This window comes from Castanea sativa, chromosome 9 (genome assembly GCF_040712315.1).
Source record: "Castanea sativa cultivar Marrone di Chiusa Pesio chromosome 9, ASM4071231v1".
NCBI classification, from domain to species: domain Eukaryota; kingdom Viridiplantae; phylum Streptophyta; class Magnoliopsida; order Fagales; family Fagaceae; genus Castanea; species Castanea sativa.
In genome coordinates, this window is record NC_134021.1 from 2,232,246 (window position 1) to 2,259,167 (window position 26,922).

Here is a 26,922-nt window from a genome sequence, read left to right on the forward strand (position 1 = left end):
AAATCCAAAAGCAAGATTAACATTAAGGTGAAGTGAACATTTAATTATTCTCATTATAGGGTTCTTATGACCACCGTCCTAATCATCATCAACCATTTTATCATCTATGTCGACATTGTTTATTTGTATATTAGAGCTGCAAAAGAAATCAAGATACAACTTCACACTCAACTATTCAAGTTATATTGCTCAGCAACAATTACAAAACGTACTCAAAAAAATCAATCAATATACAAATACAAGCATACTAATAAAATTATATATAAGAAAAACATTTTAGTAATATTATAACACAAATTAGTATATTGATCAAACAAATTTAACAACATTATAGCTTAAAATGTAGCAAAACTAATATAAATTCTTTATCTAAAAATGATGAAGTATTCCTTCATTTTTATTACAAGTGAACTAAAAACTAGAAAACATTTACTTAGATTAACATAATTTTATAAAAAATTAAAAATAAAGATAAAAAGCCATACCACCACAACATAAAAAAAATTAAAACCCTTAAAGCTTCATCAAAATCAAAAATTTATCCTTAAAAATAAAAAATAAAAAAAAATAAAAACCTTAAAAACTGATGTTTTGGTAGGATCGGTAGAATTTCATACGATCTTATACGATTCTACACAATCCTACATACGATCCTACCATTTTTATGATTCTAGTGCGATTATAAACATTTTGATAAGGTAAGATTATAAAATCGTGCGATCCTACCATCTATATCGTAATTTTGACAATCATGGCTAGAACGGATCTTGGTCTTTTGCAATTTCTATCCATACAAAGATAACATCTTACATCTTCCTTGTTATGATTCTTGCCCATTTTTGCAATATTATTCACAAGACATGGTTGTGAATAATATGAATTTATCTGTTTTATCTTTAGGGAGCCTTAGGGGTTGTTTGGGTGAAAAAAATACTCACTCATCACTCAAATATCATCACTCATCACTCTATAACTCATTTTCTATAACTCAATAATCTCCAAATATTTCCAAAACCCGGTTTGGCACCTAAAACTCAGTTCTGTTTTCAACTTTAAAAACTTAAAAACGTGGAACCCACCCTTTGACCATGCTACCATTGTTCCACAAGTATGTCTTCTTCTCTATTGATTTTTTTTAATAAATAAAAAATTGACTCTCTCTCTTTGTCAATGTCTTCTTCTTTTAGAGTGGCCACAATGCAGGTGAGAGATTTTTTTTTTTTTTTTTTTGGTTTGTGTTGGGGTTTTGTGAATCTTTGGAAGGACGTTATGGTGACCGAGGACATGGTGAATTTAAAGGAAGATGGTGTTTCAACTGAATAAGCAATAGATGTGAAGAAAGGAAGAAAAAAGAGAAGAAAAAAAAAAGATACATTGAAGCAATAGATTTTAGAGAGCAATATCACCTTTCGGAAAAAAAACAATGGAGGCTGAGAATGAATAATGTTGTAGCCGTTGGCTGGGCATTATTGCTCTACCACGAATGGGACTTAACATGTGGGTAAGACCATTAAGTTTAGCAGAATTAAAAAAAAATGCCATTATAACTCAGTTTCCATAACTCAAAAACACCTAAAACTTGTTTTTAGTTTTTGTATCTCATTACTCAAAAATGTGAGAATTGAATAGTGAAACAAAATTTGAAAACAAATCCAAACAGGCTACATTTCCATGGGTCCCACCATTTTTGAGTGATGAGTGATGAAAATTAGGTGATGAAAGATGAAAGCATCAAAATCCAAATAGCCCCTTAGTTTTTCTTCAGCATGTATGATCAAACTCATCCATTTATATAATTGAAGTACTTGCCAAGATCCATTTATGTAACTGACGTGCAACACCAGTCTGGAAAGTTTGAAGACTCTATAAGGAAACATTACGGACTTGGACTTGTTGCTGTCGATTCCAACCAATTAGTACCATTGTATTAATTAAGGCTGAAGAGTATTGTAAGGACATGTTCAACTTTGCAAATAACAAAAGTACGAAAGAAAGCAAATTAATTGGCTTCGACAGCAACAAGTCTGGAAACTTTGGATCGTCTTTTCTGGACTCTTTAACGGTCGTCTCACATGGTGTTGGGGTCACTGACTCACTCATGCAGATTTTGTGGGCGGGGGACATCCACATAGCCTAGACTCTCTCACATGAAAATGAAATCAGTACAGCACCTCTCAATTATGGCTTTTGTCATTCACTCTCTCTCCAGTAGTTCATACTTCATCCCCTTCTTCCAGATCTTTTGGCTTTGGATTCCTGGAACCACAAAACCAAAAGAAAAATAAAAACAAACAAAAGTACCTTTTTTTATGAGAAAAAAACAAAACTACTTTGATGAAAAGTGTACGTGTCTTTGCCTCTCTTGGGCCAGAGTATGTCTGTCCTATATTTTAGGTACAAAAATGAAGTGATATATGGTGCTTGAGGGTTTCATAAAAAATATACGGTGCTTGAGGGGCTTAATGAAGGAATGATCAGAGTCCTTTGATACTATGCGAAATTAGATTCATCCAATTAAGTACTAGTAACAGGGTTGAGGGTTGTGAAAGTTCAACAAGCTGTCATCACAGCTACCGGTTTCATACCTGTTACTATTTGTAATAAATGTCTTATCCGATTAAGTAACGTTACAGACACAACAATTTTCATAATTTTTTTTTTATTACTGTTGAGTATACAAGTTGTTTCCAATTCTCACTTGGGTTCATTATTTACATTACCTTTTTAATCTACTAATAAGTGAAATTTTTTGTGCCTAACTTATTGGGTTTGATTCGATTAAACAACTTACAAGTTATTCATGTATGTGGCAGCCTCAATAATATAACCTTGAATGAAAAGCAAACCATGTCATTATCATTTCTGGCACCTATTGCAGGAAAAACTATTATTTTATCTGAATGGAGTAATATTTTAAGCTGCACAGAAGATATATGTCAAGAAAGTGATCGGGTAATAATGCTTTGGCTGATACTACATTGATTAGATTTTGAAAGTCATGTACGATATAATGTCACTTCTTCTCTCCTCCCGACTTTTCCCCAGTTGAAAGTGTGCAACTGTAATGATATAATATTGCATCCTGCGTCAAAGTTTTATCAATCGCACCTCGTAATATTAGTGTGCGTTTGGGAAGCGCGTTTTGTGCTTCCCAAACGCACGTTTTGAGTTTCAGATTTTTTTTTTTTTTTTAGCCGAAAAGTTTGACTTTTCTTGTGAACAGTGCACATTGTGAACTGTTTACGGACTCACAAATTTCACTTTTTAACAATTTTTTCTTTAAAAATTGGTCCCACAGTATTATTCACACATTAAAAAATTATTTTACTACAGTGTTTTTTAGTTTTCAATTTTCAATTTCAGTTACATCCAAACGAACTCTTAATCCGGGGCAAGAGGGTACATCTTCTTAGACACACTACATTTATTTATTTTGTATATATTATTCGGTAGTTGGTGTGAACGAATTTGAATTCTAGACATTTTTGTTGAAAACATTGTTTCAAAAATAAGAGTTAAATTACAAGAGTCTTGATCACACTATATAATATATACTAAATAAGTATGGTAAATTACTTTGTTTTATAACTCCAATCTCCTTCTTCGTTGGAATGCAACAATTTTATGTCTTTAAATCTTGTTAAGAAAGATTAAAGACAATTGCACTTAGGGTGAGGCTCTCAATTTCGTATTGAATTTGATTTTATCAATAGGTAATTGCTGGAGCATTCCTTTATGTGAGGAAGTAATGTCTTATATTAATAATAGTATTTAGGAGGTAAACGGATAACGGTTCGACTCTAGGATGTTAGAAAAGATGAGAAACAAAACAGGCTTGATGGCCTACATCCCTAAAAAAAACCCTTTAATGACTACTTATGTGTTATATGAACTATGTTACAGTGAACCTATAGTAGCGTAATCTAAACCCTAGAGTAATAGGATTGCAAGACTTGCTAGGATTTTTCCTGCAATTGTTCCAAATATATAACATATTCGGAAAGAATGAATCGGAAGGGTTGGTCTAGTAGTTCCCAAAGCCTCATAAGATCAATGAAGTTTGGGTTCAAAATACCTAGGCATTATCTAGGACTACACTCAAGGGATTCATTCCTATAATTACTTTATACGTATTGAGTAGGAGAATTACGTACACCTGAGAGATTAATTAGATGTTCAAAAAATTCTAAACACCCACATTTAGTCAAAAAGAAGTACTAAAAGATAGAGAATTGTATAATTTATAATGGAACAAGACTAAAAGGTTAAATCAAGTCTTTGAAAATCGAGTGAAGGTGGGACTTACTCTCAACCACTCAGGCAGCACATATCTCTGAGGGCGTGAGGAGAAAATAAAAATTCTAGTACCACAAAAACAACTACAATTTTTGCCATAACTATCCATATGGCAAATTATGAATAGTGGAGAAAAATTTATGAATCTATGTGAATTTTACAAACAATCAGTTACAGCCCGCCACGTAAAATAGTTGTGACAAAAATTGTAACTTTTTATGTGGTGCTAGAATTACACGGAGAAAAAGGAAAATAGAACTAAAGCAAACATTGCTTCTAATTTAGTATTCAAGGCCTCTAGTGAAGTAATTAGCAGCCACAATGATGACGTCTCATTATAGAGGAATTTTGACTCTTTCACTCATGATTCATGATTCATGAATTCAAAATTCCCAAATATTTTTGAGTCCTTAACCAATTTCAACATCACCATGTGCATGCTGTCGGTCTCAAATCAAAACACACTATCTAATCCATTTAGCAGCACATAATTTATTCCACCACCTTTTTTCAAAGTATTTGAATTTTACCTTTATATGTGTATTGCATATATATATATATATATACACACGCGCCCGCGCGTACTAAGTTACTAATGCTATGTTTGGAATTTTGGAGGGAGAGGAGAGTAAATGAGAGAAAAGTAGTGAGAAAGAGAGTAGAGAGGAATAGTTATCCTTCACTTTATTTGGATGTTTTTAAAATTAAGTAAGAATGGGAATAATTAGCATTTTTATAATTTGTAATTTTATTAATATGGTAAGGGTAAATTTCAAAATTCATTTGATCAAGCATTTCTATGCTCTACTCTCCCTCCTAATCTCTCTAATTTTGGGGAATTATAAATGAGGGGTTAGAAATAGTTAGAACCCCTCCAAATCTTTCCCCCTCCTCTTTTTAAAAATATCCAAATAAAGTAATTTAACTTACTCTTCTCCCCTTTACTTTACTGCTCTCTGCTCCTCATCCATCCAAACAAGTTATAAGTCTATAGAAATTTTTAGGTGAAAAGACACGTTTATATATATATATATATATATATATATATATATATATATATATATATATATATATATTTGTATAAAAACCATATTTTAAGAAAATAAAAGTAATAATAAGACTTTCTAATAATTTAATTTATAAATCAGGTCAAGTTGAAATACTTTTTTTTTTTTTTCAGTAAGTCATGGTTACATGCAATAGAAGAGAGGATTTGAAACCCATATGCCTTGAAAACACTGACGGCTCTACTTATTTGTGAGGGTGGTCCTAGGACCACCCTCGTCAAAAAAAAAAATTTATACATGCAAAAATTCTTTATATAAATAATCATTTTAAACTAATATGTTTTTAGATGATCCTAACTTGAAAAAAAAAAAGTATAAATATACTAAATTAACCTATTTTGACCGTCATAATAAAAATGTTGAACACCTTTACTTGAAAATCATAAGAATTTGAGTTTAATAAATATAAGAGTAATGCTATATCCATAACATTTTCACAATAATTTCACAATAAATCTTATGTGGTAAGCTGTTACTAATCATAATTCGGGTTCAATATTTACATGTTTTACCTACCAATTACAGGCTAACAACTTATTGCATAAAATTTGTCATGAAATTATTGTGGTCACTTTATTATTCTCATATTTTGAATTTGCACTTTATCTTTTATTAGCCTTTTTTTTTTCTTATTCTTTTTGTTAGTACAAACAAATTGTAATATTTCATATACTTGCGTGTTTTTTTTTTGTGACGTTGATATATTCAAATTGTTTCTTTATTAAATTTTGTATAATTTAAGCTACTTAGTGACTACCCTAAAAAAAATTCCTAGAGCCGCCACTGCTTGAAAACACCAAAAAGTACAAATCAATTGAACTAGAACACTCCTAACCAAGTTCAAATACTTTAATATGTAAAGCACAATGTTTCCAAAACATAGCACATTTAAAAAATTTGTCTTCAAACTCACCTCTTAGAGCATTCCCATCAAAACTTTTAAAATTTTTAGCATTTAATATCTCAAAAAGCCACTTTATCAATTTTAACAATTCATTTTACAATATACTCAACATCAAATGTTCTATTTTTTTACCATTTCATTTAAAATAATATATACTACTCATTAAAATAAAATAAAATAAGAACTACACAAACCACCTTTTTCACCGCAAGCATTAAAATAATAATATTTTTTTAAGATTGGAGCTACAGTGAGCTATCAAAGATGATAGTTCATTGTAGCTCAGATTGTATTTTTGTAAGTTTAGCATGTTTGTTGTAACTTGCTTTTTAGTGCTTTTTACAAATTTGATATTAAAATTTAGCATTTAGCATTCTTAATGAGAATGCTCTGGCTATACCCATTTATTTTTCTTTAAAACATTCCAAGATCTTTAAAGTTAAAAAATAATAAAAATAAAAAAATTAATTAAAAAAAAAATCTCATACCCCTTACTATTAGGGTCAGGTCGAGTTGAAAATCCCATTAAATCTAACCCACTGCAATCCGGTTTGTGATTGGATTTGGAAATTAGCTAGCTTATTTTTTTAAGCCACTTTTTTTGTCTCAAAAATTAGCAAACAAGTGTTTTTTTTTTAGAGCAAATAAGTTCGTAACCCGCCTTGAAATATAAGAGTAAAATATTTTATGTATGCTTTTTCCCCCTTTCCTTCTTTAGCTTCTAAGTACACGTTAGAACCTTTAACAGTACTATCTGTTCCCATTAAAAAAAAAAAGTATATTTATTAATTTTTTAACACATAGAGATCGTGGATTTGTTTCTTAAAAAAAGAAAAAAAGATCATGGATCCACCTCTTACCATATAAATCATATTAATTATTAAATAATGTCAAAGTAGTAAGCAAATCCATCTATAATTATCTATAATTTATAGTAAGTGTATAAAAATCGTTTGACTTTTAGCTGATATTCTAATATTTTACAATTCTTTAGTTAATGTTATATATAGCTTACGAAAGTCACGAACGCTATTAATGTCTCACTCACATCAGTCATAACCTGCTTAGGGTCCGTTTGAATAAAACTTATTACTAAAAATTGAAAACTAAAAACTGAAAACATTGTAGTAAAATAATTTTTAAATATGTGAATAGTACTGCGAGACTCATTTTTAATAAAAAGTTGCTGAAAAAGTGCACCGCACACAGTACGCGCACTGCATGTTTTGTCTCTCGCAGCAGAAACGAAAAAAAAAAAAAAAAAAACGCAAATAAGCAAAACGTAGCCACAATAATCCGGATTCAATTGGATACTTAAAATAATAATAGAATTATAATTGATAAATCACACCGTGAGGATAGAGTAATAATTCCCTCACTTCTTCACCCGTTGGAAAGGCTTAATTATGGATTTCCATTTCTCCCTTCGTCAAAGTTTTATCAAGATGATCTAAAAAAAAAAAATTATCAAGATGCTTAGATGCACCTTGAAATATTTATTTGATTCTGTATAGTTTATATGAGTTTTTTTTTTTACTATTGGATTTCTTAAATGCCATATATCTTACATCTAAATTAAATTATAGAGAATTGAAGGATTTAAATAGGAGTGAATCATTGCCCATCTTATTAAAGTCACTTAAGATAATCAAAGAAGAGAAGTAGAATTTAGATGAAGATTTTGATAAGATGAGGAATGAAATGACTTATTGTACTAAAATGGTGGGTAAAAATGTACTTGGAGAATTAAAAGAATATAGGTAACCAACTTATAAGGAGACTTAACGGTAGAATAAGTAGGTACAAGCAACAATTAGTTGAAGAGAAAGTCAGAGAAGTTTACCTAAATGTAGAGACAATGTTGTTTATGAAAATTATAAAGTATCAAAGAGGGATGCAAAAATAAAAATAAAATATAATTAACCAGTAGGCTAAATGTAAGGCTTTTGATAAATTATATAGCAAGTTGGAGACGAACAAGAGAGGAGAATATTTATAAAGTTGCTAAGACAAGAAATGAAAAATAAGAGACTGAAATGGTGTCCAATGCATTAAAGATGAAGATTAAAGAGTGTTAGTAAAAGAGACATGGAAAATTTATTTCGATAAACTTTTTAATGGAAGTGATACAAAAGATTGGAGCGAATTGAGTAATCTAGTGGAGGATAAAAAGTGTAGGTTTATTTGAAGAATTAAGATGACTGAGGTAAAAGATGCATTGAAGAGGACCAAAATGATGAGGAAAGTTGTGGAACCGGAAGAAATCTCCTTTGAAGTCTAGAAGTGCTTCGATGATGTGAGTGTCTGTTGTTTGACTAACCTTATCAATAAGATCTTAAGTGGAAGAGAACTACTGTAATATCTATTCACAAGAATAAGGAGGATATTCAAAATTATACAAATCACTATCGAATTCAATTTATGAGTCTCACTATGAAATTTTGGGAGAAAGTGATTGAATATAAGTTAAGACTTAAGGCACAAAACAAAAATATTGGAGAATCATTTTCGTTTTATGCTAGGATGATCTATCATGAAAGTTATTTTCTTATTTTGAGTATATTATATTATATTTCTCTATCAATCATTTTCTTAATTAATGAAGCATTTGTTTACTTATATTAATTGATATTTTTGAAATTAAGAACCTTTTATTTAAACTTCCTCCTTAGACTAAAATCTTGACTTCCCCGATTCTCAAAAAAAAAATTCTTGACTTCACCACAAAATTTAGAAGCTCTTGCTTGACAAGGTGTCCAACCGATAGTCCTCTCAAGTGCTATTCGCCACCGTCAACACCCCAAACTCAACATCATGGTCATCTCATATGTCATCATCTCCTTCACACCACCGCCTCTTGAGGACCATATATATATGGCATCGCACTTGCTATATATCATTGACTATAAACGTCTCTTTTTGCCCAAGATTCTCTCACCATCACTATTCTCTTCAGAGCTTGACGATAATATGTTTGATCAAGTATTTTCAGACCATAGCCTAATGCACCTTCAACTTTGTTCGTTCGGTCCTCCTCGCCAACATAATTGCTATCACCTTATGGTTGTGCTCAATTCTAAGAAAGGAGAGAGATCAATGAGGGGTAGAGAGGAGAAATCAGTGAAAGAGAAAAGAAAAGAGATCAAAATAAAAAAATTAAAAAAAAGGTTTGTATCATGTGTTCTTATAATCTTAACAACAAAAACTTTATCAGTTGAGTTAATAATAACCCACTTAAAATTGTGTAAGTTTGAGTTTACATGAAATTTGATGGAAATGAGGTTAGCGAAATTGCATTGGGGACTAAATTGACAATGATATAAAATCGTGAAGCTCTTTGTTTTATAATATAAAAGTAAGGTTTGGATCGTGAATTGAAAGATGACATGTGCCGATTGAAACAAACAAGTGAAACTAAGGCCTTCAAATCATTCATTTGAAAAAAAAAAATTGAATTAACATCGAAAATAACATAATTTTGAAGGTTAAATTGACATGTGACAACAAAATATTAGTTTTTTTAAAAAAACCCAAACATAGAGAGACTAAAATGTTTAATCACAATTAAATGTTCATCTTTAAAAATTATGAAAATAATTATGAATATTCATACCAACATTCAGTTAAAGAATTATAATTTTAAAGAGGAGGAATATTACACACAGTAATATTATATACAAAAGAATAAAAATATAGCGAAATGTTTCCTATATAAAATACACACATTAGAAATAGAAATTTAAGAATAATGATTTGTAAGAAAAATATTACTGTCTTTTACATAAAATTCTCATTTGTATCTATTTCTCAAAAAAAAAAAAATCTCATTTGTAACTATGCTGATTGGTTAGAAATGATTGGGTAATGAAAGATGGGGCAGTGAAAGGGCCTAAACTGTGAGGTTCTTATAATCTCATAAAATTCCAAACACAGTGTAAGTGCACAATTTGTACCCGATCCAATCACTAAGTGGACCCAGGCCCAAAGAGCCTTATACAATAAAAATTTGTAGAGTGTGGGCTTGAAACCTAGAGTATGGATGTTGGACAAGGGAAAAACAGGCTAAATTGCCGTTATCCACGTATTCAATAGATGTAAACAGCAAAAAATCTCTTCTCGAACGTAAGCCGAAGACAACCTGTATTGCCTTTCTTTCTTCCAAGAACAATATTGCAATTATAGTTCAAGTATTCGATCTCCCCTTTCTTCCGCCCTCTCCTACCTTTTATGTCTCTCTTCTTCCCTTGTATCCATCTTCTTCTTCCTTCTTTCTTCCATGTGTATTACCAATCTCCTCTCCAGATACTTGTCCCATCTAGCACAGTCTTTAAACCTCCAAATACCAGCTGGAAAACTGAACCTCACTGCTCAGAGGTCATTTCCCCATTAATGCGGCCAGGGAGGTTGGTGCAAGATCTTTAATGCGGTGGTAGCAGTTTTTCCTCCTCTGATATTTCTCACACGTTCTTCATTCTAACCACTGAGTAGATCATGTTTTTACCCAATAGATCTTCCGAAATTCTGTCTCTAAATCCCTTGGTATATCTCATGACCTTTACTGGGCCCGTCCGAGGAGGTACCCTTTCTCGGACAACTTCTTCACCTCTCATAGTGTGAACTGGCCTGTGGGCCTTAAAGATTCTGCTTGGACAAATTTACACCACCAACTTAGGCCCAAGGCCCAAATAAATATATTATTTAATTTACCCCCACATATAGAATCCTGAATTAGATTTGAGATTTCCGTACTCCGCATTTGATTCGAAAGTTACATTCATTCGTAAAAATCCCAAAAATGTAAACATTATTGCATTTCACTAGTCCATAGATCAAAGTTTGCTAGGCCGTGGGCCCGTGACTATAACCAGAGCATTCTCATGAATTATCGTCGAGATAAGCCAAAAAAAGAAAAGATTTCCGCCGATTATGAAGCTCTCGAAGCTAAATGCAACATAATAAGTTAATAATAACAATTTTATATTCATAAATATAACAAAATTTTTATTATAGAGTTTCAAAATATGATATTTTTTATTCATCTATTAGACATTTTACTAATCAAGTTAAGTTATTAAGCTAACAGGAACCAACCAAAAAAAAAAAATCAACTATATAAGAAACTTTACCAATTAAGTGTCCATTTGGCTCAAAATTAAAAAATCAACTTATTTAACTATTTAGCTTATTTTTACTACTATTTATGGATCTCACTGCACTTTTTGGTACTATTCATGGGTTCTATTATACTATTTCATCTAACTTTTACCTTTATTTATAGTACTTTAAGCAAAAAAATTCAGTTTCAACAAAATAATTTAATCCTAAACAGACCTTAAACTAACTATAATCCATCAAATAAAAACTAAGGGTATGTTTGGTAACTCTTTTTTCCCCTTATTTTCTATTTCCAAAAATAATTTTATATTTATAAGACTAAAAAAATTATTTGGCAACTTAAAATAGACAAAAAACAAAATTTTTTTTCAAAATTCAATTTGTGAAAGAAACTGAAAACATATAAAATGTCGTTTTCAATTTCTAATTTTCAATAGTTAATGAAAACACACATTTAATTTAATGAATCTGTATTATTTAATGAGTTAGCATTAGAGTTCAAATTTTAGTAACAACATATTTTAGTATTTTCTTTTTTTTTTCTTCAAAAATCCGTCTTTCTAATTTCAACTAACCGAACATGTTTTTAATTTAAAAAATACAAGAAAGTTGTTTTTTCTTTATATTCCCAAAAACTGGTGTTTGAAAATAGAGAACAAAAATTGTCACCAAACAAAACCTAACTTTGTACGAAATTGAAACCCATAAGAATGTTACTATTATTCAAATGGAATTTAGAATTCAATCTGAGAAATCAATATTTTAGTAATATTATTTGTATTTTTTAAGAATACGTGTAGGTGAAAAATATATAAAAATATGTATAATGTTGTTTTTTTTTTATACAAGATAGAATTTCTACTTTAACTTAATGTAAGTGTAAATATATGTGAAACTCCCTTCTGGAAACTTGAACCCAGCCTTTACCTTTCACCAAGAGTGCGCAATAATACGTATAATATTGTTTAAAACTGAAAAATATTGCTTGAATTACTGTACCAAACGACTCCAAACATCCGAATCCTAAACAGATTTGATAATAAAATCTCCTGTCGGGGATTAAATGAAGTCCCAGAAAGGCAAAATATTGAAAGCATGGAGAGTTAAGTTAATGAAGACGCTCCGCTACGCTACGGCAATTTCACGGGCCGTTGGTTTGAAAATGTGGGCCATATCCATATAGCTGCCTTTGGAGTCTGGCGTAGCACCGCCTTTTTAGCTTTTAGTGCTCGTGTAAAAAAACATAAATATTACAATTGAAGAGGTGACAGGGACCCACATGTCACGTGGACATTGGCCTAGTGGCCACGTAAGAGACAAATAAGAGCTGCTTATAAAATCTCCTCTAATCCCCTCTCCACCAATAATCTTCATTCTCCCACGTGGGACTTTGGACCCTACCAACTGCCCATTACATCATATCATCACCCTGTGCCCTTTTTTTTATTATCATTAAAATTTATTTTAACCTACCCTATTTTGAAACCATGCTCTCTTTTTATAAATTCAACCATTTTCTCTTCTTGATCATTAAAAATTTGCTCTCTCTCTCTCTCTCTCTCTCTCTCTCTCTCTAATAGCTAGTAGCTTCCTCTACTTTCTTTGATGTCTTATCAACCTAACTTTCTAAACCGTTCTTTTTCTTCTTCCTTCTAATTCTTTTGCAAGAAATCATCTAGAATTTTCTTCCATTTCTGTTGGTCTTATAAATATATATATAGAAGTATATCAGAGATATACCATAAGATCATGGGAGACTCAGCTTCATATATACGCATGGTAAGTTTCTGCTAATCCTTTCGTTGTATCTCTAATTCAGATATACAAAGCAAAGAGTCTTGTAGTTCAACTGGAATCTGTTTAATTTTATTCGTGATTATAATACTTTTGAGTTGATGCAGGTGCACCACCTGATCGAGGAGTGTATCATATTTAACATGAGCAAGGAAGAGTGCATGGAAGCCCTCTCTAAGCATGCAAATATCAAACCAGTCATTACCTCCACAGGTCAATCACCTTTTTATACATACAAGTCAAATTTATATCATACATGTACGCATATATAGTACCCTTGTACATATATATTATATATGTATGTGTTTTTTGAAATCTAAAAGGGTTTTATCTTTGTGATTGTGTTAAAAAGTGTGGAAAGAATTGGAGAAGGAGAACAAGGAGTTCTTCGAGGCCTACACAAAGAGGAGGGAAGATAGATCAGCTTGTGAAATGGAGACAAAGCAAAGGATTCAAAATATGGTTTCTGAATCTTCCAAAAGAGAAACCCAAGACTAGTCGTATTATAGTGAGTATAGTGACAAACCAAGGTTGGGCCAGTGAATGTGCCAGGTCGTTACTATTGCCGTAATAGCATTGGCAGCGTTTTGGTATATAGACTGTGGACCGAAAGGTAAATAGAATAAAGGAGAAGAAAAAAAAAATAGTAGCAATCGATGTCGAAGAAGCAGACATCATAAACGTCGTCGTTCTATGTCTTATTTGTTGTCGTATTAGGTGTGTGAAACAGGTCAAACAGTCGGTTGGGAAGCGTGAGCACAGTTCGTGACTGGGGTTTGCTTGGAATCACAACACGTGGTTACACGTGTCGAGGCCCTGCTGTACTGTTGTATCGTATGTGTTTGCGTGCCTCGAGCACCAAATTGTAAATTTGTCATCTTTATTAGACTTTTTTTTTTTTTTTTAATTTTATTAATTTTATTTGTTTTAGCTTAATAATAAAAACTAGTCTCATTGCACACGCTACACGTATATTAGACTATGTTTGCGAGTTTTGAGCACTAAATTGTGAATTTGTCATCTTTGTTAGACTTTTTTTTATTATAATTTGTTTTTAGTTGAATAATGAAGACTAGCGTGTGCAATGAGGATCTTTTTGGGTGTAGTTTTTTAATTTTCTATTTATGAGATTTAAGTGTATGTTTAATCATATTATGCATTTGAGGTGAAAAAAAAAAACATAGTGAGAATAGGGAAGTAAGAGATACCGACAATTAAAAAGATAAAGATAAGTTAAGGTAAGTCTTGATAAAGTGCTAAAAAAAAAAAGGGAATATAGGAGAGTTGGACTAATTGTTTGAAAACCAAAGGAGCAGTTGTCTTATTTTGTAGGCTATATTTTAGGTGAGAGCTAAAATTCAAGAGTTTTTAAATTAGCAATTATATATATATATATATATATATATATATAACTCTGTTATTTAAATTTTACGAACTAGTAAATTTAAGGATACTTTGAACATCAAAATTAAGGATTCTAAATAAAAGAAGCCCTTAAATAGTAGTATAGATTTTTTTTTTTTTTTACCATATTAGTGAATTTTGTTTTTGTTCTGGTCAAATAAATTTGTGTACAATGAGGAGTATTTGAAGGGTCCGATGCCCCCATTATGCTCTTTTTGTTAGGTGACTTCAGATCCATTTGAGAAGGTGACACTGACGCTAACGGTGTTTGTTAATTATACCATGAGGAATGCGTGGTCTACCAACTACGTGGCCTTAGGGCATGCTTATTAATGTTCCCCTTTTGTTTGATTGTTTCCTCAAAATGAAAAGGAAAAAAAAAGAGAGTAAAAAGTAAAAACAGAGGGCATGCTTATTGTTTAGCTTAATATCATCTCAATTATGTGCATTCATCATGGGCATTCAAATCAAATACAGGAGAATATATGCTTCTTGTTTAGCCCAAAATCATCTCAATTATGTGCATTCTTTATGTGCATTCAAATCAAATACAGGAGAATGCACGTATCTGATGCATAAAGATAATTATGGAATGAGACAAGAGATAACCCTTGTCAAAATAGACTCTCTTCAATGTATCGGATGTATCTGATTTATGAGATATAATTATGAAAGGAGAAAAAAGATAACCCTACCAAAACAAACTCTCATCTTTAGAAAAATTGCTTTTTAAAGTGATACTCCTCTTCCTGCTAACAAATAAGCCCTCTCTATTAATTGGTCCACTCCACTATTAAAAATCTACTTTTTTTCCCTATAGGTAGTCAAGAGGAGGTAAAAAAACTATATATAGCAATAAAATATTTTAAAAAAAAAGGGTATACTATACTCTCTAATAAACTGAATCTTTAAGATTTTTGAGTTAGGGAGGTGAAATGTAATTTTTCCAAACTAGACTACCCTTTTAAAAGGTATACTACAAGTCTACAACATCCTTTTTAAGATTTTCTTTCTTTGGCTGTAAACTCAAATTTAACAACTAGAAATGAAAGTTAAGGGGGGAAATGATGAAATTTATATGCTATTAATTTCTTATAAAAGAAGGTAGGACATATATACTTGTTAAAAGCTTTGGAAATATTTTTATATTATAAGGATTTTAAATTAGTTTTTTTTTTTACCGTTAAATGATCAAATTTTTGTTTAAATTTATTATATTTAGATTTGAAAAAGATCATATGTTTTGAATCCTTAATTTATTAGGGGGCAACTAAAGTAAGTTAAGCCAATTGGGAATTAACCAATTATGAAACAAACAATATTCTTACTACAACTTTTTTTTTTTGGATGAAATTCTTACTACAACTTAATCACCACAGGCCAGCATATCACCAGATGTAAAGTAATAAATAATAAAGTAAAAAAAAGAAAAAAAGGTATAGTGATGAAGTGGAAATTAACTGATGGAGAAGCTCTAAAAGGAAAAAACCATTACAAGATTACCACAATTCCAAATGGAATTCAATAAATAAATAAAATTAAAGTTCACGATTTGAGATTGACCAGCATATCACCAGATGTAAAATAATAAATTTTAAAGTAAAAAAAGAAAAGAAAAAAAGATATAGTGATGAAGTGGAAATTAACTGATGGAGATGCTCTAAAAGGAAAAACCATTACAAGATTACCACAATTCCAAAAGGAATTCAATAAATAAATAAAATTAAAGTTCACGATTTGAGATAGACCCTTATCCCTAATCCCTACACCTAGTAGATGACTTCTTGATACGACCACAATTAACTCCCAGCTGCTTGGACTCTTTTATTTTGAATACCTTTTAAGAACTGCATCCATGACTTCAATGATCACCTTTAAAATTTTATTTCTGCAGCAAGACACTAGGAGTTTGGGATGACTCTGCGGCTTCAACTCTTGATTTGCACTGTAACATCAACAACACCTTAGATGATAATTTTAGTTACTCTATTGACTCACAAGTTGATTTCTAGGTTTAGATTTTTTCTTTTGTGTTACACAAAACAAGCTCTCTAGACCTCTAATATAGTAGTGCATTAAAGCGCCTCATATGTACGTGTTTGGATTGTGTCCAGCGTTTCATGTTTTTTGTTTTTGTTTTGAGAAGCGCATTTTTATCTTTTTCAGTGGGTCCCGTGCATTGTTCATGGGACCCACAAACCTCTTTTTTCACTAAAACTTTCATTAAAAATGGGTCTCACGGTACTATTCACACATTTAATAATTATTTTGTTACAGTGTTCTCAGTTTTTAACAAAATAAGCGGTATTCAAACGGACTCTAAATTTCAAGTTTCCCAATTCTTGATAAATTGAGTTGTTGACAATGGATTATTGAGAGGCCGGCGATGACACTTGTTTGATCAATTGAAGAGCTATCAAAATCATCAATTGTTGTCTTCTTTGAGTTGCCTCTTGGAATTGATAACACATTACATACTTAAACAATATTATATTGTTATGGAATTTGTCAATTTAAAACTTAACAAGATTAATCTTTTAAGTTAATCTATTCATGACTATATCTTAACTATTTATATATATTTATATATATATATATATATATATATATATTATTTTAGCTCTTTTTTTTTTTAGCTCCAGGTAAAAGCCCAATAGCAGCTTATTTGATTTTCATGTTTCACGTTTGAGCCTTTGAGGTATTGTCTTGTCCCAAAATTTCATTGGTTGCGGGTCCCAACTCCCATGTGAACTGTGCATGAATAGTAGCTACTTTTAGGATTGTCCACAAGTTGGGCCGGGTCGGGTTTGTGCCCAACCCGAACTCCACCCAACATTATTGGGTGGGAAAGATTTCAACCCATAACTAACCCGAATGAAGTTTCAGATCAACCGGGTTGGGTCGTATCGGTTTTCAAGTGTGAATCGGTTGGTTTCAGCTTTTTCGATATCACCAGATTTTGGCTAAAATCTAGCCGGATTTGTCAAATCTGGCCGGACCTAATGAGATTTGACCGATATTCCATTGGATCTATGGAAATCTGGCCAAGATTTGGCCGAGATCTAACGAGTTTTGGCCAAGTTAGAGTCGGGCTTACTAGAGTTTTGACTGAGTTTGAGTAGATCTAAACTAGATTCGCCAGTTTTAAGCATATTTCAGTGAGGAAAAGAGTAGATCTTGGCCGGATTTGAGCGGATCTGAGTAAAGGAAGGCCATATATGGCCGAATCAAAGTTGAGGAGCGCCAAATTGTCGCCGGATCAAGGTAATTTTTGGCCTTGTTTGAGTTTTGGTTAGGCGGGTCGGGTGGCTCTGGATTTTGAGAACGAAACCTACCACTTGACCGGTCAGAGTCGGATTCTGAGGGTTGAGACCCATCACCGACCGTCGAAGGTGTCAGAGCTGACCGTGTTGGGTCGGGTTGGTCGGTTTTGTTGGGTCTTCGGTTTGCATGGACATCCCTAGCTACTTTTTGCTTCTTCTTTTTTTCTTTAATTTTTTATAAAGAAATTTTATTGCTTTAACCACTGTATGAATTTTTCTTTAAAAAAAGAAAAGAAAAGAAAACAACTATATGTGTAGTTTTCAATAATATCATGCTGCTGAGTTGGTGAACACTCATACAACCAAAATACAAGAAGGAAAATACAATAGAGACACGTATACAACATGAACATTTTCTAATAATCATCGTTCATGACAAAAAAATATTGACCAAAATTCACTTCACACCATATAAGTTTGATTGATTGTCATTTTCACCTACTAAATTTATAAATTGTCACTTTGATAATGTATCACTTTAGTTTCCATCCATTACCATAAAAATAAAAAAAATAAAAAATTTCCGTCAACTCTCTTAAAATGCCCTCATTTCTATTTTCAACGTTAAAAATCATTTTAAAGATTATTTTTATGCTATTATTATTATTAAGCAAGCTCGCCTTCCTTTTTTTTTTTTTTTATATATATTGTTCTTAAATTTTTATGCTTCAATATTTGATTTTTTTTCTTATTTGTAAGCCATTTACCAAGTATTAAAATATAACTAAATTATGTCTACTCGTCACTTCATTTTGTCATTGAGAGGACTTTTGGTGTTTGGAAAAATGAATGTTGAATATTGAGACATATGCCAAGTTATATTGGAAGTGATTTAATTTGTAGATACGACACAAATTAAATGACATGTATGAAAATAGAAAGAGAGGTTATTACTGACACATGATTTTTTCTTCAGATAAACCCGAGATAAAAGTAATTCATAACAAAGTCATAGAATCGATATTTAGAACTAGCACATTATACATTTATACTACTTGGTTTGTTAATATTATTGTAATTACTTTCAATATCATTTTTTTTTTTTGGTGGTGAATCTAGTTGATGAACCTGTTGAAATATTTATCTACTTGATGTATGGTATAAAACAATGAGATAGCAAATTAAGTTCAATTTTTTTTTTTTTGGTGTTATTATTATTATAATATTATTCAATATTGTTAGTTTCTCATTTGTAAGCCTATTTGCATATCAAAGTTTTTTTTTGGGAGGGGGGGGGGGGGGGGGGTGGGGAATTTGCTTTTTGTGGGGGGTAAAAAAAATGCTTAAATGCACATTTGGGCCTTGAGCCTAGTTTGTTGTAATAGGTCTGTTCAATCAGAGTCTTCGAGACCCACAGGCCAGTTCGCGCTACAATGGGTAGAGGAATTGTCCGAGGAGGAGTATCTCCTCGGACGGGCCCAGTAAAGGCCATGGGACGTGCTAAAGATTTAAAGACAGAATTCTGGAAGATCTGTTGGATAAAATGGTGATCCAAGCACTCGTTAGAAGGAGGAGCGTGTGAGAAATACTAGAAGAGAAAAAAGCTGCGATTATCACATTAAAGGCCCTGCACCTACCTCCCTGACCGCATTAATGGAGGAATAACCTCTGAACAGCAATATTTAGCCTTCCAGCTATTATTTGAAGACTTCAAGAAGGTGGTTGATGGGACAAGTATCTATGGGGAAGATCTGTGTTACACATGGAAGAAACAAGGAAGAAGAAGAGGGCTATAAGAAGACGAGAGAGGAAAGAAAAGAGAGACATTTTTTTTTTGAAACTAAAAATTGTAATCTTTTGCTTAAAGAAAGAAAGGCAATATGAGTGGTCCTCGGCTTACGTCCGAGGAGAGTTTTTTGTCATATTTATCTATTATTCGCATAGATCGCAGCATTCTAGCCTGTTTATTAACTCTCCAATATCCCTAACCTAGGTTTCAAACCTATACTTTACAAATTTCATTGTATAAGACTTTTTGGGCTTGAGTCCATCTAGGGATTGGACCGGGTACAAATTGTGTACTTACACTTTTCATCTATCTTTTTTTACAGTAAATTCAACAAAATATAAAACTCAAAAAGTTAAATAAGTGATTCCCAAATATATACCATAAAAAAAAAAAAATTTAGTTCATAGAATGGAATTGTCCGTGGAGGAAATGTCCATGCGATTCTACTTATGGGGCAATATATAAAAGAAGCTGTAATGCTTCTGTTTCATCATTACGCAATGGGCATGCAATGCTTTCAACAGGGCTAATCTCATTGTTAGTTAGTGGACCTGTATCACAGAAACGATTTTGCTAATTAATCAGTTCAGCAGTGAAAATTTGAAGAGAAGTTGCCTGAGGTTCTTATAATGTTGTTTTTTTTTTGTTTTTTTATTTATTTATTTATTTTTTTTTATGGTTTTAGGGCTTTATGGTAGGTGAGTTCTGAGTATATTCTTCGTTGTTTCTTTGTTAAATCATTTGATCACTTTTTTCTCTATTACATTGAAAAAAATTCATGGTACATATACCTAACATCTAAGCCAACCTTATATCCCCCACTCTCCAACAAGTCCCTTTGATTAAAAAGTCTAGTATATTATTTAATTTATTTCTCTCAAAAAAGAATTATATTATCTTTTTTGTTATTATCTATTCTCTATATAAAAAAGGAGAGTTGAGGTGCTTGTTTGACCAAACGACTTTTCAAGGGTTAAAACGGCAAGCTCAGCAAAAAGAAGTTTGAAGCCCAGCAGATTCTTTGAAACTCTAAGAGTCTGTTTGGAATTTGGATAGAACTTATTGCTGAAAATTGAAAACTGAAAACTGAAAATACTGTAGCAAAATAATTTTTAAATGTGTAAAAAATACTGTTCATGCCAAAATTACTGTTCATTGGCCTAAAATTACTGTTCATGGCCAATAAACAATGATAGACACGCTGAAAAAAAAAAATTCAAAACATGGACGCTGGACGTTGAATCCAAACGCCCTCTAAATATGTCCACATTTGATTGAAATTACTTAATTGCCCCTAACTTCATTTGTGAGCTAAATAAAAATGGGGCCTTTTTGGTCTTTGTGTTGTCAACTTTATGGGGATGTGCAGGTTTAGAGGACTTGAATTATTTTGTTGCTCTAAGTACTTGTTTGGATCACGTCTAGCACGCCCACGTCTGGCGCTGTTATTTTTTTTATTTTTTTTACCAGTGCACAGTATAAATAGGCAAATGAACAATGTTTTGTGAGTGTGAATAGTAATCGAAAATTACTTTTTTATTGTTTTTAGTTTTCAGCAAAATAAGCAGTATCTAAACCATCCTAAAAATATGTATGAGCTGAAAGAAAAAAAAAAAATTGGAGCCCTTTTTGGTCTTTTCCTCCTCAAATTTGGAGTCTTCTTGCCTTTATTTTCATCTATCTCCTAGCCACTATTGACTTTATCTTCATTCTTTTGATAAACACAATCACAACAGACAGTGAGAGGGATAGAGATAAGAAAAAGAAAGAAAAAATTAGGCAGTCCCTATTTCGGCAACCTCTCTTAGTCACTCATTGTTCTCAATTGTTTGTTATGTTGTAGTCTCTTCAGTATTTGGATGCAATCAAATTGGAGTAATTTCAAGTTCTCAGGCAGCGAGTAACCTTTGAATTTTACAAAATATTTAATGATTGTGTATTTTATGTATTGGCTGTTAACATTCCTTGCTCAATTTGTTCGCTGACTATTATTTAAATTTGTATAAAAATTTGCAATTTGAATGATTATTGGTATGGAAGATTTCTTTTCAGTGGTCGATTTTGGTTTGGAGATTATAAAATCAAAATTAACATTTTTTATGATTGTGTTGTGAGATGAATTTTATATTTGATAGTATAATGAGATGTTAATAATGTTGGGACACTCATTGTTTACATGATCATCATTGGTAATATTTTATTTCTAATTCTTTCAAACCATAAGATAAATTTATTCTGCTTTTACTCTTTTTTAACTCTTAACATATAGTATGGACTTTATTCAAGAAGATCAAGAATCGGTTAACTTAAAAAGTTTCCATTTTGAAAATTTTGATAGTAGGATTATTGGCTTAAAAGATTGGCATGAATTGATGAATGCTATCTTGCATTCTCTATTAGCAAATGAGGTAGACTTGTTTATGCTGCCTAATATGATTTCTAACTTGGTTTTTCTTTTTCTTTTTCTTTTTCTTTTTGTGGGCATCATTTATTCTTTCAAAATATAATAGTTTAAGCCAATGACCGCTATAGCTCAAGGGCTACTTCTCCCTTTAAGAAAGGGCACCTCTAACTTATCAATTAAAAAAAAAAAAAAAAAACTTAATTACTATTCCAATAAATATCATAAAATATTTATTTGAAGTTCCACTGTATTTTGCACGTGCAACAAAACTAGTTATTTTTAAAATCCTTTGTGATGCGGCAAACGACAAACAAATTGGCCACGCCGAATTGGCCTAAAACGTTGTCAACAACAGTTTTTTTTTTTTTTTTTACAAGATTGTCAACAATAGTTGGGTCAGGTGATGCTGGAGTATTAGACCTTTTTTATTTTATTTTATTATTATTTTTTTAAAAAGAATCTGGAGTATTATACTTTGTTAAAATTGGATTGGCTGATGCAACCTTGAATCCCATCCAAAACGTCTTCTGATCAAAGCCAAAGCCGCAATTTAGACGATATATGAAAATGTGTAATTATTTCTTACTCTCAAAACTTATGTTAATTAAATTAATAATCAAGACATATTGTATTATCTTGTTTGAATGTTTTAAGATAATGAAATAAAAAGGAATAGAAGGTAAGTAATCTTATTTGAGAGTAATATAAAAGAAAATTAATGAAATTGTTTTATGATAATATTTCTAGAGCAATAGTATTAGGTGTGTTAAATACTAAAATTTTAATATTTAGTACACTAAACACCAAAAACCATACCTCATCAGATGTGCCAAAACCCAAAATTTTCCCCTCTCCTCTCATATTCTCTCATTTCTGTCTCTTCACTCTCTCTCCCTTAACCGGCGGTAGCTTTGCTCCTCCCAACCCTATGTTGTCTTTCACTTTTCACAAATTTCACACACATGCGGGCGTACTCTCTCTCTCTCTCTCTAAGCTTCTGGCCCCCATGGCTGAAGCTCCAGTCTCCATGGCTATAGCTTTTATAGCCACCACCACTCGCCACCACTATCATGGTGGCTCCTTGAAATTGGCCTTTCTCTCCTCCTATACTCCTTTATGGCCAAAGCTCTATCTATCCCTTTTCGTTCTCTACAATCATTTTTTCTATTTCTTTTATAATTTTTTTGTGGTTTTAGCTGGTGGTGTGTTTGCGGATTCAGAGTGTTTTGTTCTAGTGATGGGTGGTGGGTTGCATTGCAGCTTGTGGTTTGTTGAGTTTTTGTTTGCATTTTGTGGTTGGGTTGATTTTGGTGGTGTTTTGCATTTTTTTTTTTTGTTGCATAAATTGCGGTGGCTGGTGGATTTGGGTGGTGGTCATGGTGGATTTGGGTTGTGGTCATGGAGGCGGTGGTGAATGGGTTTTGGGGTTAGAGAGAGAGAGAGAGAGAGAGAGAGAGAGAGAGGTTTTGAGTTTAGAGTAGAGAGAAGAGAGAGAGGTTATAGGTTTAGAGAAATTAAATGATTTTTTATTAGTTGTTTATATTATTTTAGTGTGTTGTAATGTTAAAATAGACATTTGATATATTTTGTATTGTCAAATGCTATATTAAAGTAGCAAAAGTACAACTGAAGGTAAAGTAGGAGAAATTATTATTTACACCGGGAGGACTGTTGATGTGATTCTCCCTGACCAATGAGATAATGCCATTTGTGTAAATGTAGGTGTGAGCTTTCTAATCAGCATAATGAATAAAAAATAAAAATTACCAGATAATGTTACATTTGCATAAATAACAGCATTTTATTGGTTAGGAGGTCAGGGAGGACCACGTCAACAGTCCTTCTGGTGGACCTAACAATTTCTCGTAAAATAGAACATTTTTTGTGTGTAAGAACTTATATTAGCATTTGGTATAAAATAGTTGATGTTAGTGCTCTTAGACTTTTTTAAAATAAAATGTTAAATATATAAGCGCATTTTGGAAATTTTAATAAAAAATTTATTTTATTTCTTTCCATTCCTCCTAATTTTGAGAAAATAGAGAATAATAAATGTTCTCATATCCATTTTATTCCATCTCATTTAAAATTTTAAGCTCCCAAATAAGAGAATATATTAATTACTAAACTCTTAAACAATGGAAGAAAATAAATATTTTAAAATTATTTATTTCATTTCATTTCTTTCCCTTCTTCCCAAACAAGTTAAAAAAAACGACCCGTCGTCGGTAGGTTGGGAATCGAAGAAACCCAAATATTGCAGCAAAGGTACAAACTCTGCACGGCATAGCAAATTCCCTCACAGTATCAGGGTTTTATACACACACTCTCAAGTCCCGCCTCTCTCTCTCTCTCACTCTCATAGAAATGGAGTCTCTCTCTAATCTGAACTACCGTCACCAACCCCTTCACCTCTCACTCAATCACCACCGTCCATCATTCCCAAGACCCATTTCTTCCCTCTCTTTCAGGACCCCACCACCGTTCAAATCATCCTCTATCAAAGCCTCATCCTCTTCCTCCTCCGCTTTTCCCCAAAACCCAAAACCCCAGCTCTCCAAAACCCTAGCCCCTCTCCTCAAAACCACATGCGTCACCGTCGCCGCCGCCGCCGCATTATTCTTCATTCGGTTCCAACACAACAAACCCGCCTTCGCCGCCACCGCCACAGCGCCGCCGCCTCCCGCGGCGGAGGAGTCGATTAACGCCGCCGAAGAAACGGAGAGCAGCATCGAATACCGGTTGAGCCAAGACCCAGATGACGTGGAAGCTCTAAAGTCGCTCATGGAGGTCAGAATCAAAGCTCGGAAGTTCAACGAAGCTATCCAAGTCATCGACCGTCTCATCGAGCTCGAGCCGGAGGAATTCGAGTGGCCATTGTTGAAAGCGAACGTTTTTAGCTTCATGGGGGAGCAAGAATTGGCCAAGAGTGAGTTCGAGGAGATCTTAGAGAAAGACCCATTACGCGTCGAGGCCTATCATGGCCTTGTCATGGTTTCTTCTGAACTGTCTGATGAGAACATGTTGAAGGAGCTCGCGAAGAGAGTCGAGGAGGCAACGGAGAAGTGCGATAAGCTTGGAAAGAAGTCAGACGCGAGGGATTTCAAGCTCTTGGTGGCGCAGATTAATGTGGTGAAAGGGCTTTATCACGAGGCTTTGAGGATTTATGAGCAGCTTGCGAAAGAGGAACCGAGAGATTTTAGGCCTTATTTGTGTCAGGGGATTTTGTATACTCTGCTGAGTAAGAAAGATGAGGCTGAGAAACAGTTTGACAAGTTTCGAAGGCTTGTGCCCAAGAATCACCCTTACAAGGAGTATTTTGATGATAATATGTTTGCAACAAAGCTTTTTGCTCAGAAAGTAGAGAGGGAGAGAAAGAGTTCGAGGCGTTGAGAGAAATGGCTGATTGGCAATGGGAATAATTTCATAGGCGATGACTGCCTTGTTTTACAGTGAGTTTTTTCTTTTCTTTTATTTATTTTTGGTCTGTTTTTTTAGAAGGTTGGGGGGAGGCTAAATGGCTGATGCTTTGGATAGTGAATTTTGTTTGGATAGTAGGAAAGTAGGGTGATATTATGAAAAGTAATGAAAGGTTCAGTGGGGTTTAAAGTTTTAGTTGAATTGTTATTTGTGTCTAAACTTTTGGTAGATAGTGAGGAGGTGAAATAGTAATGATTATGATGCGGAAATTGTTGTTGTTGTTGTTGTTTCATTTTGGTTTTCTTCTTATGGCATTATGTTATTGGTATGGTTTAATGTAGCAGCTAATTGGAGCATTTTGGATGTTCCATGGAATATGAATTTGGCACTATTGTCTTATTATATAGCTCTTTTGTGTGAGTGATGCATGAATCATTTTTTACTTTTGATGCTTTTGTTGTAGAACATGGCTGTGATAGTCACAATGATAGTGATTTTTTGTACTTAAAATCGGTCTTATATCATCATTTCTTTGATACTTTACATTTTTTTTCAAGCATTGGAGGCCTCCTTTATTGGTATTGACAAACGATAATTGAATAAGGGAGCCATGGTTAGTTAGCTTTGCACATAGATTGTGTATATTCACTTAACAGTTAACAAACTGGAAACCCCTGTTGGGTTGACCATTACTAAGAGCCTTTTGAAGATATATTGGATATGTTGAATGACCTGAGAAAAGTCTCTGCTTGGAACATTTTTTGCTTGGTAAATGGTAAGCTAAACTGCTCCCTGTGGGTCTTGAACCCATGGTGTTATCCTCCATCCTATTATTGAGGGAGGAGGAAGTACCATTTGAGCTAGAGTGTATTAGCTGGTTTTTGCATTGAACATGGTATTTTAGTAAATGGCAAAGATGGGAACTATATTACTGCAGCTAAAGAATGACAGTCAGAGGAACTTTTATAATTTGTGTATATTTCAGGATTTTGATGGGAATTTGTATGATCAAGAGCTTGCAGCCAAGGGTTTTCTGCTATAGGGATGGAAATGATCACAGTAGTAGAGTTGGATTAGTTCTTTGGTCACCCGTATTCTGAATAGTTTTATGGAAGCATGCTTTACACTATTAGCAAAAAAAAGAATGCTTTGACCTGAGGATTTCTACATAGGTCTGGCAGATACAATTCTACTTTCTTCTTCCTTTTATTTATTTTTAAAAATTAGATCAGCAGTGTAATATTCAGGCATGGTGAGGATAGTTCTAGTGTCTCTTGTTGGTGGATATTATTATTTTTCCTATAATATTGCTTTATTTTTTTTGGGTGTAGTGAAGGATACAAGTTGGAGTTAATATTGTAGCTGCTTGTACTGTTACTTAAATACCACATTATTCTATCAAATTTATGAACAGAAAGCAGCAAACAGAATTCATGATTTGGAACTTATCATCCGGTCGGTAGGAA

At 32.6% G+C, this 26,922-nt stretch overlaps 2 protein-coding genes across 2 annotated transcripts; both read left to right on the forward strand.

Annotated features, from left to right (window-relative positions):
• Positions 1 to 12,911: 12,911 nt before the first annotated feature.
• On the forward strand, positions 12,912 to 14,326 carry LOC142610838 (uncharacterized). Its single transcript, XM_075782784.1, has 3 exons — positions 12,912 to 13,161; positions 13,284 to 13,389; positions 13,529 to 14,326. The coding sequence occupies exons 1-3, from the start codon at positions 13,132 to 13,134 to the stop codon at positions 13,672 to 13,674; spliced, it is 282 nt and encodes a 93-aa protein (XP_075638899.1). The 5' UTR covers positions 12,912 to 13,131; the 3' UTR covers positions 13,675 to 14,326.
• A 9,934-nt stretch (positions 14,327 to 24,260) lies between these two features.
• LOC142611061 (protein SLOW GREEN 1, chloroplastic-like) lies at positions 24,261 to 26,761 on the forward strand. The gene is made up of 2 exons (XM_075783085.1): positions 24,261 to 25,488; positions 26,442 to 26,761. The coding sequence occupies exon 1, from the start codon at positions 24,404 to 24,406 to the stop codon at positions 25,427 to 25,429; it is 1,026 nt and encodes a 341-aa protein (XP_075639200.1). The 5' UTR covers positions 24,261 to 24,403; the 3' UTR covers positions 25,430 to 25,488; positions 26,442 to 26,761.
• Positions 26,762 to 26,922: the final 161 nt, after the last annotated feature.

Coding starts and splice junctions, on each gene's coding strand:
- LOC142610838 (XM_075782784.1), top strand. CDS start 13,132: ATGGGAGACTCAGCTTCATATATACGCATG. Junction 13,162..13,283: donor CAGCTTCATATATACGCATG/GTAAGTTTCTGC, acceptor GAGTTGATGCAG/GTGCACCACCTGATCGAGGA. Junction 13,390..13,528: donor ACCAGTCATTACCTCCACAG/GTCAATCACCTT, acceptor TGTGTTAAAAAG/TGTGGAAAGAATTGGAGAAG.
- LOC142611061 (XM_075783085.1), top strand. CDS start 24,404: ATGGAGTCTCTCTCTAATCTGAACTACCGTCACCAACCCCTTCACCTC.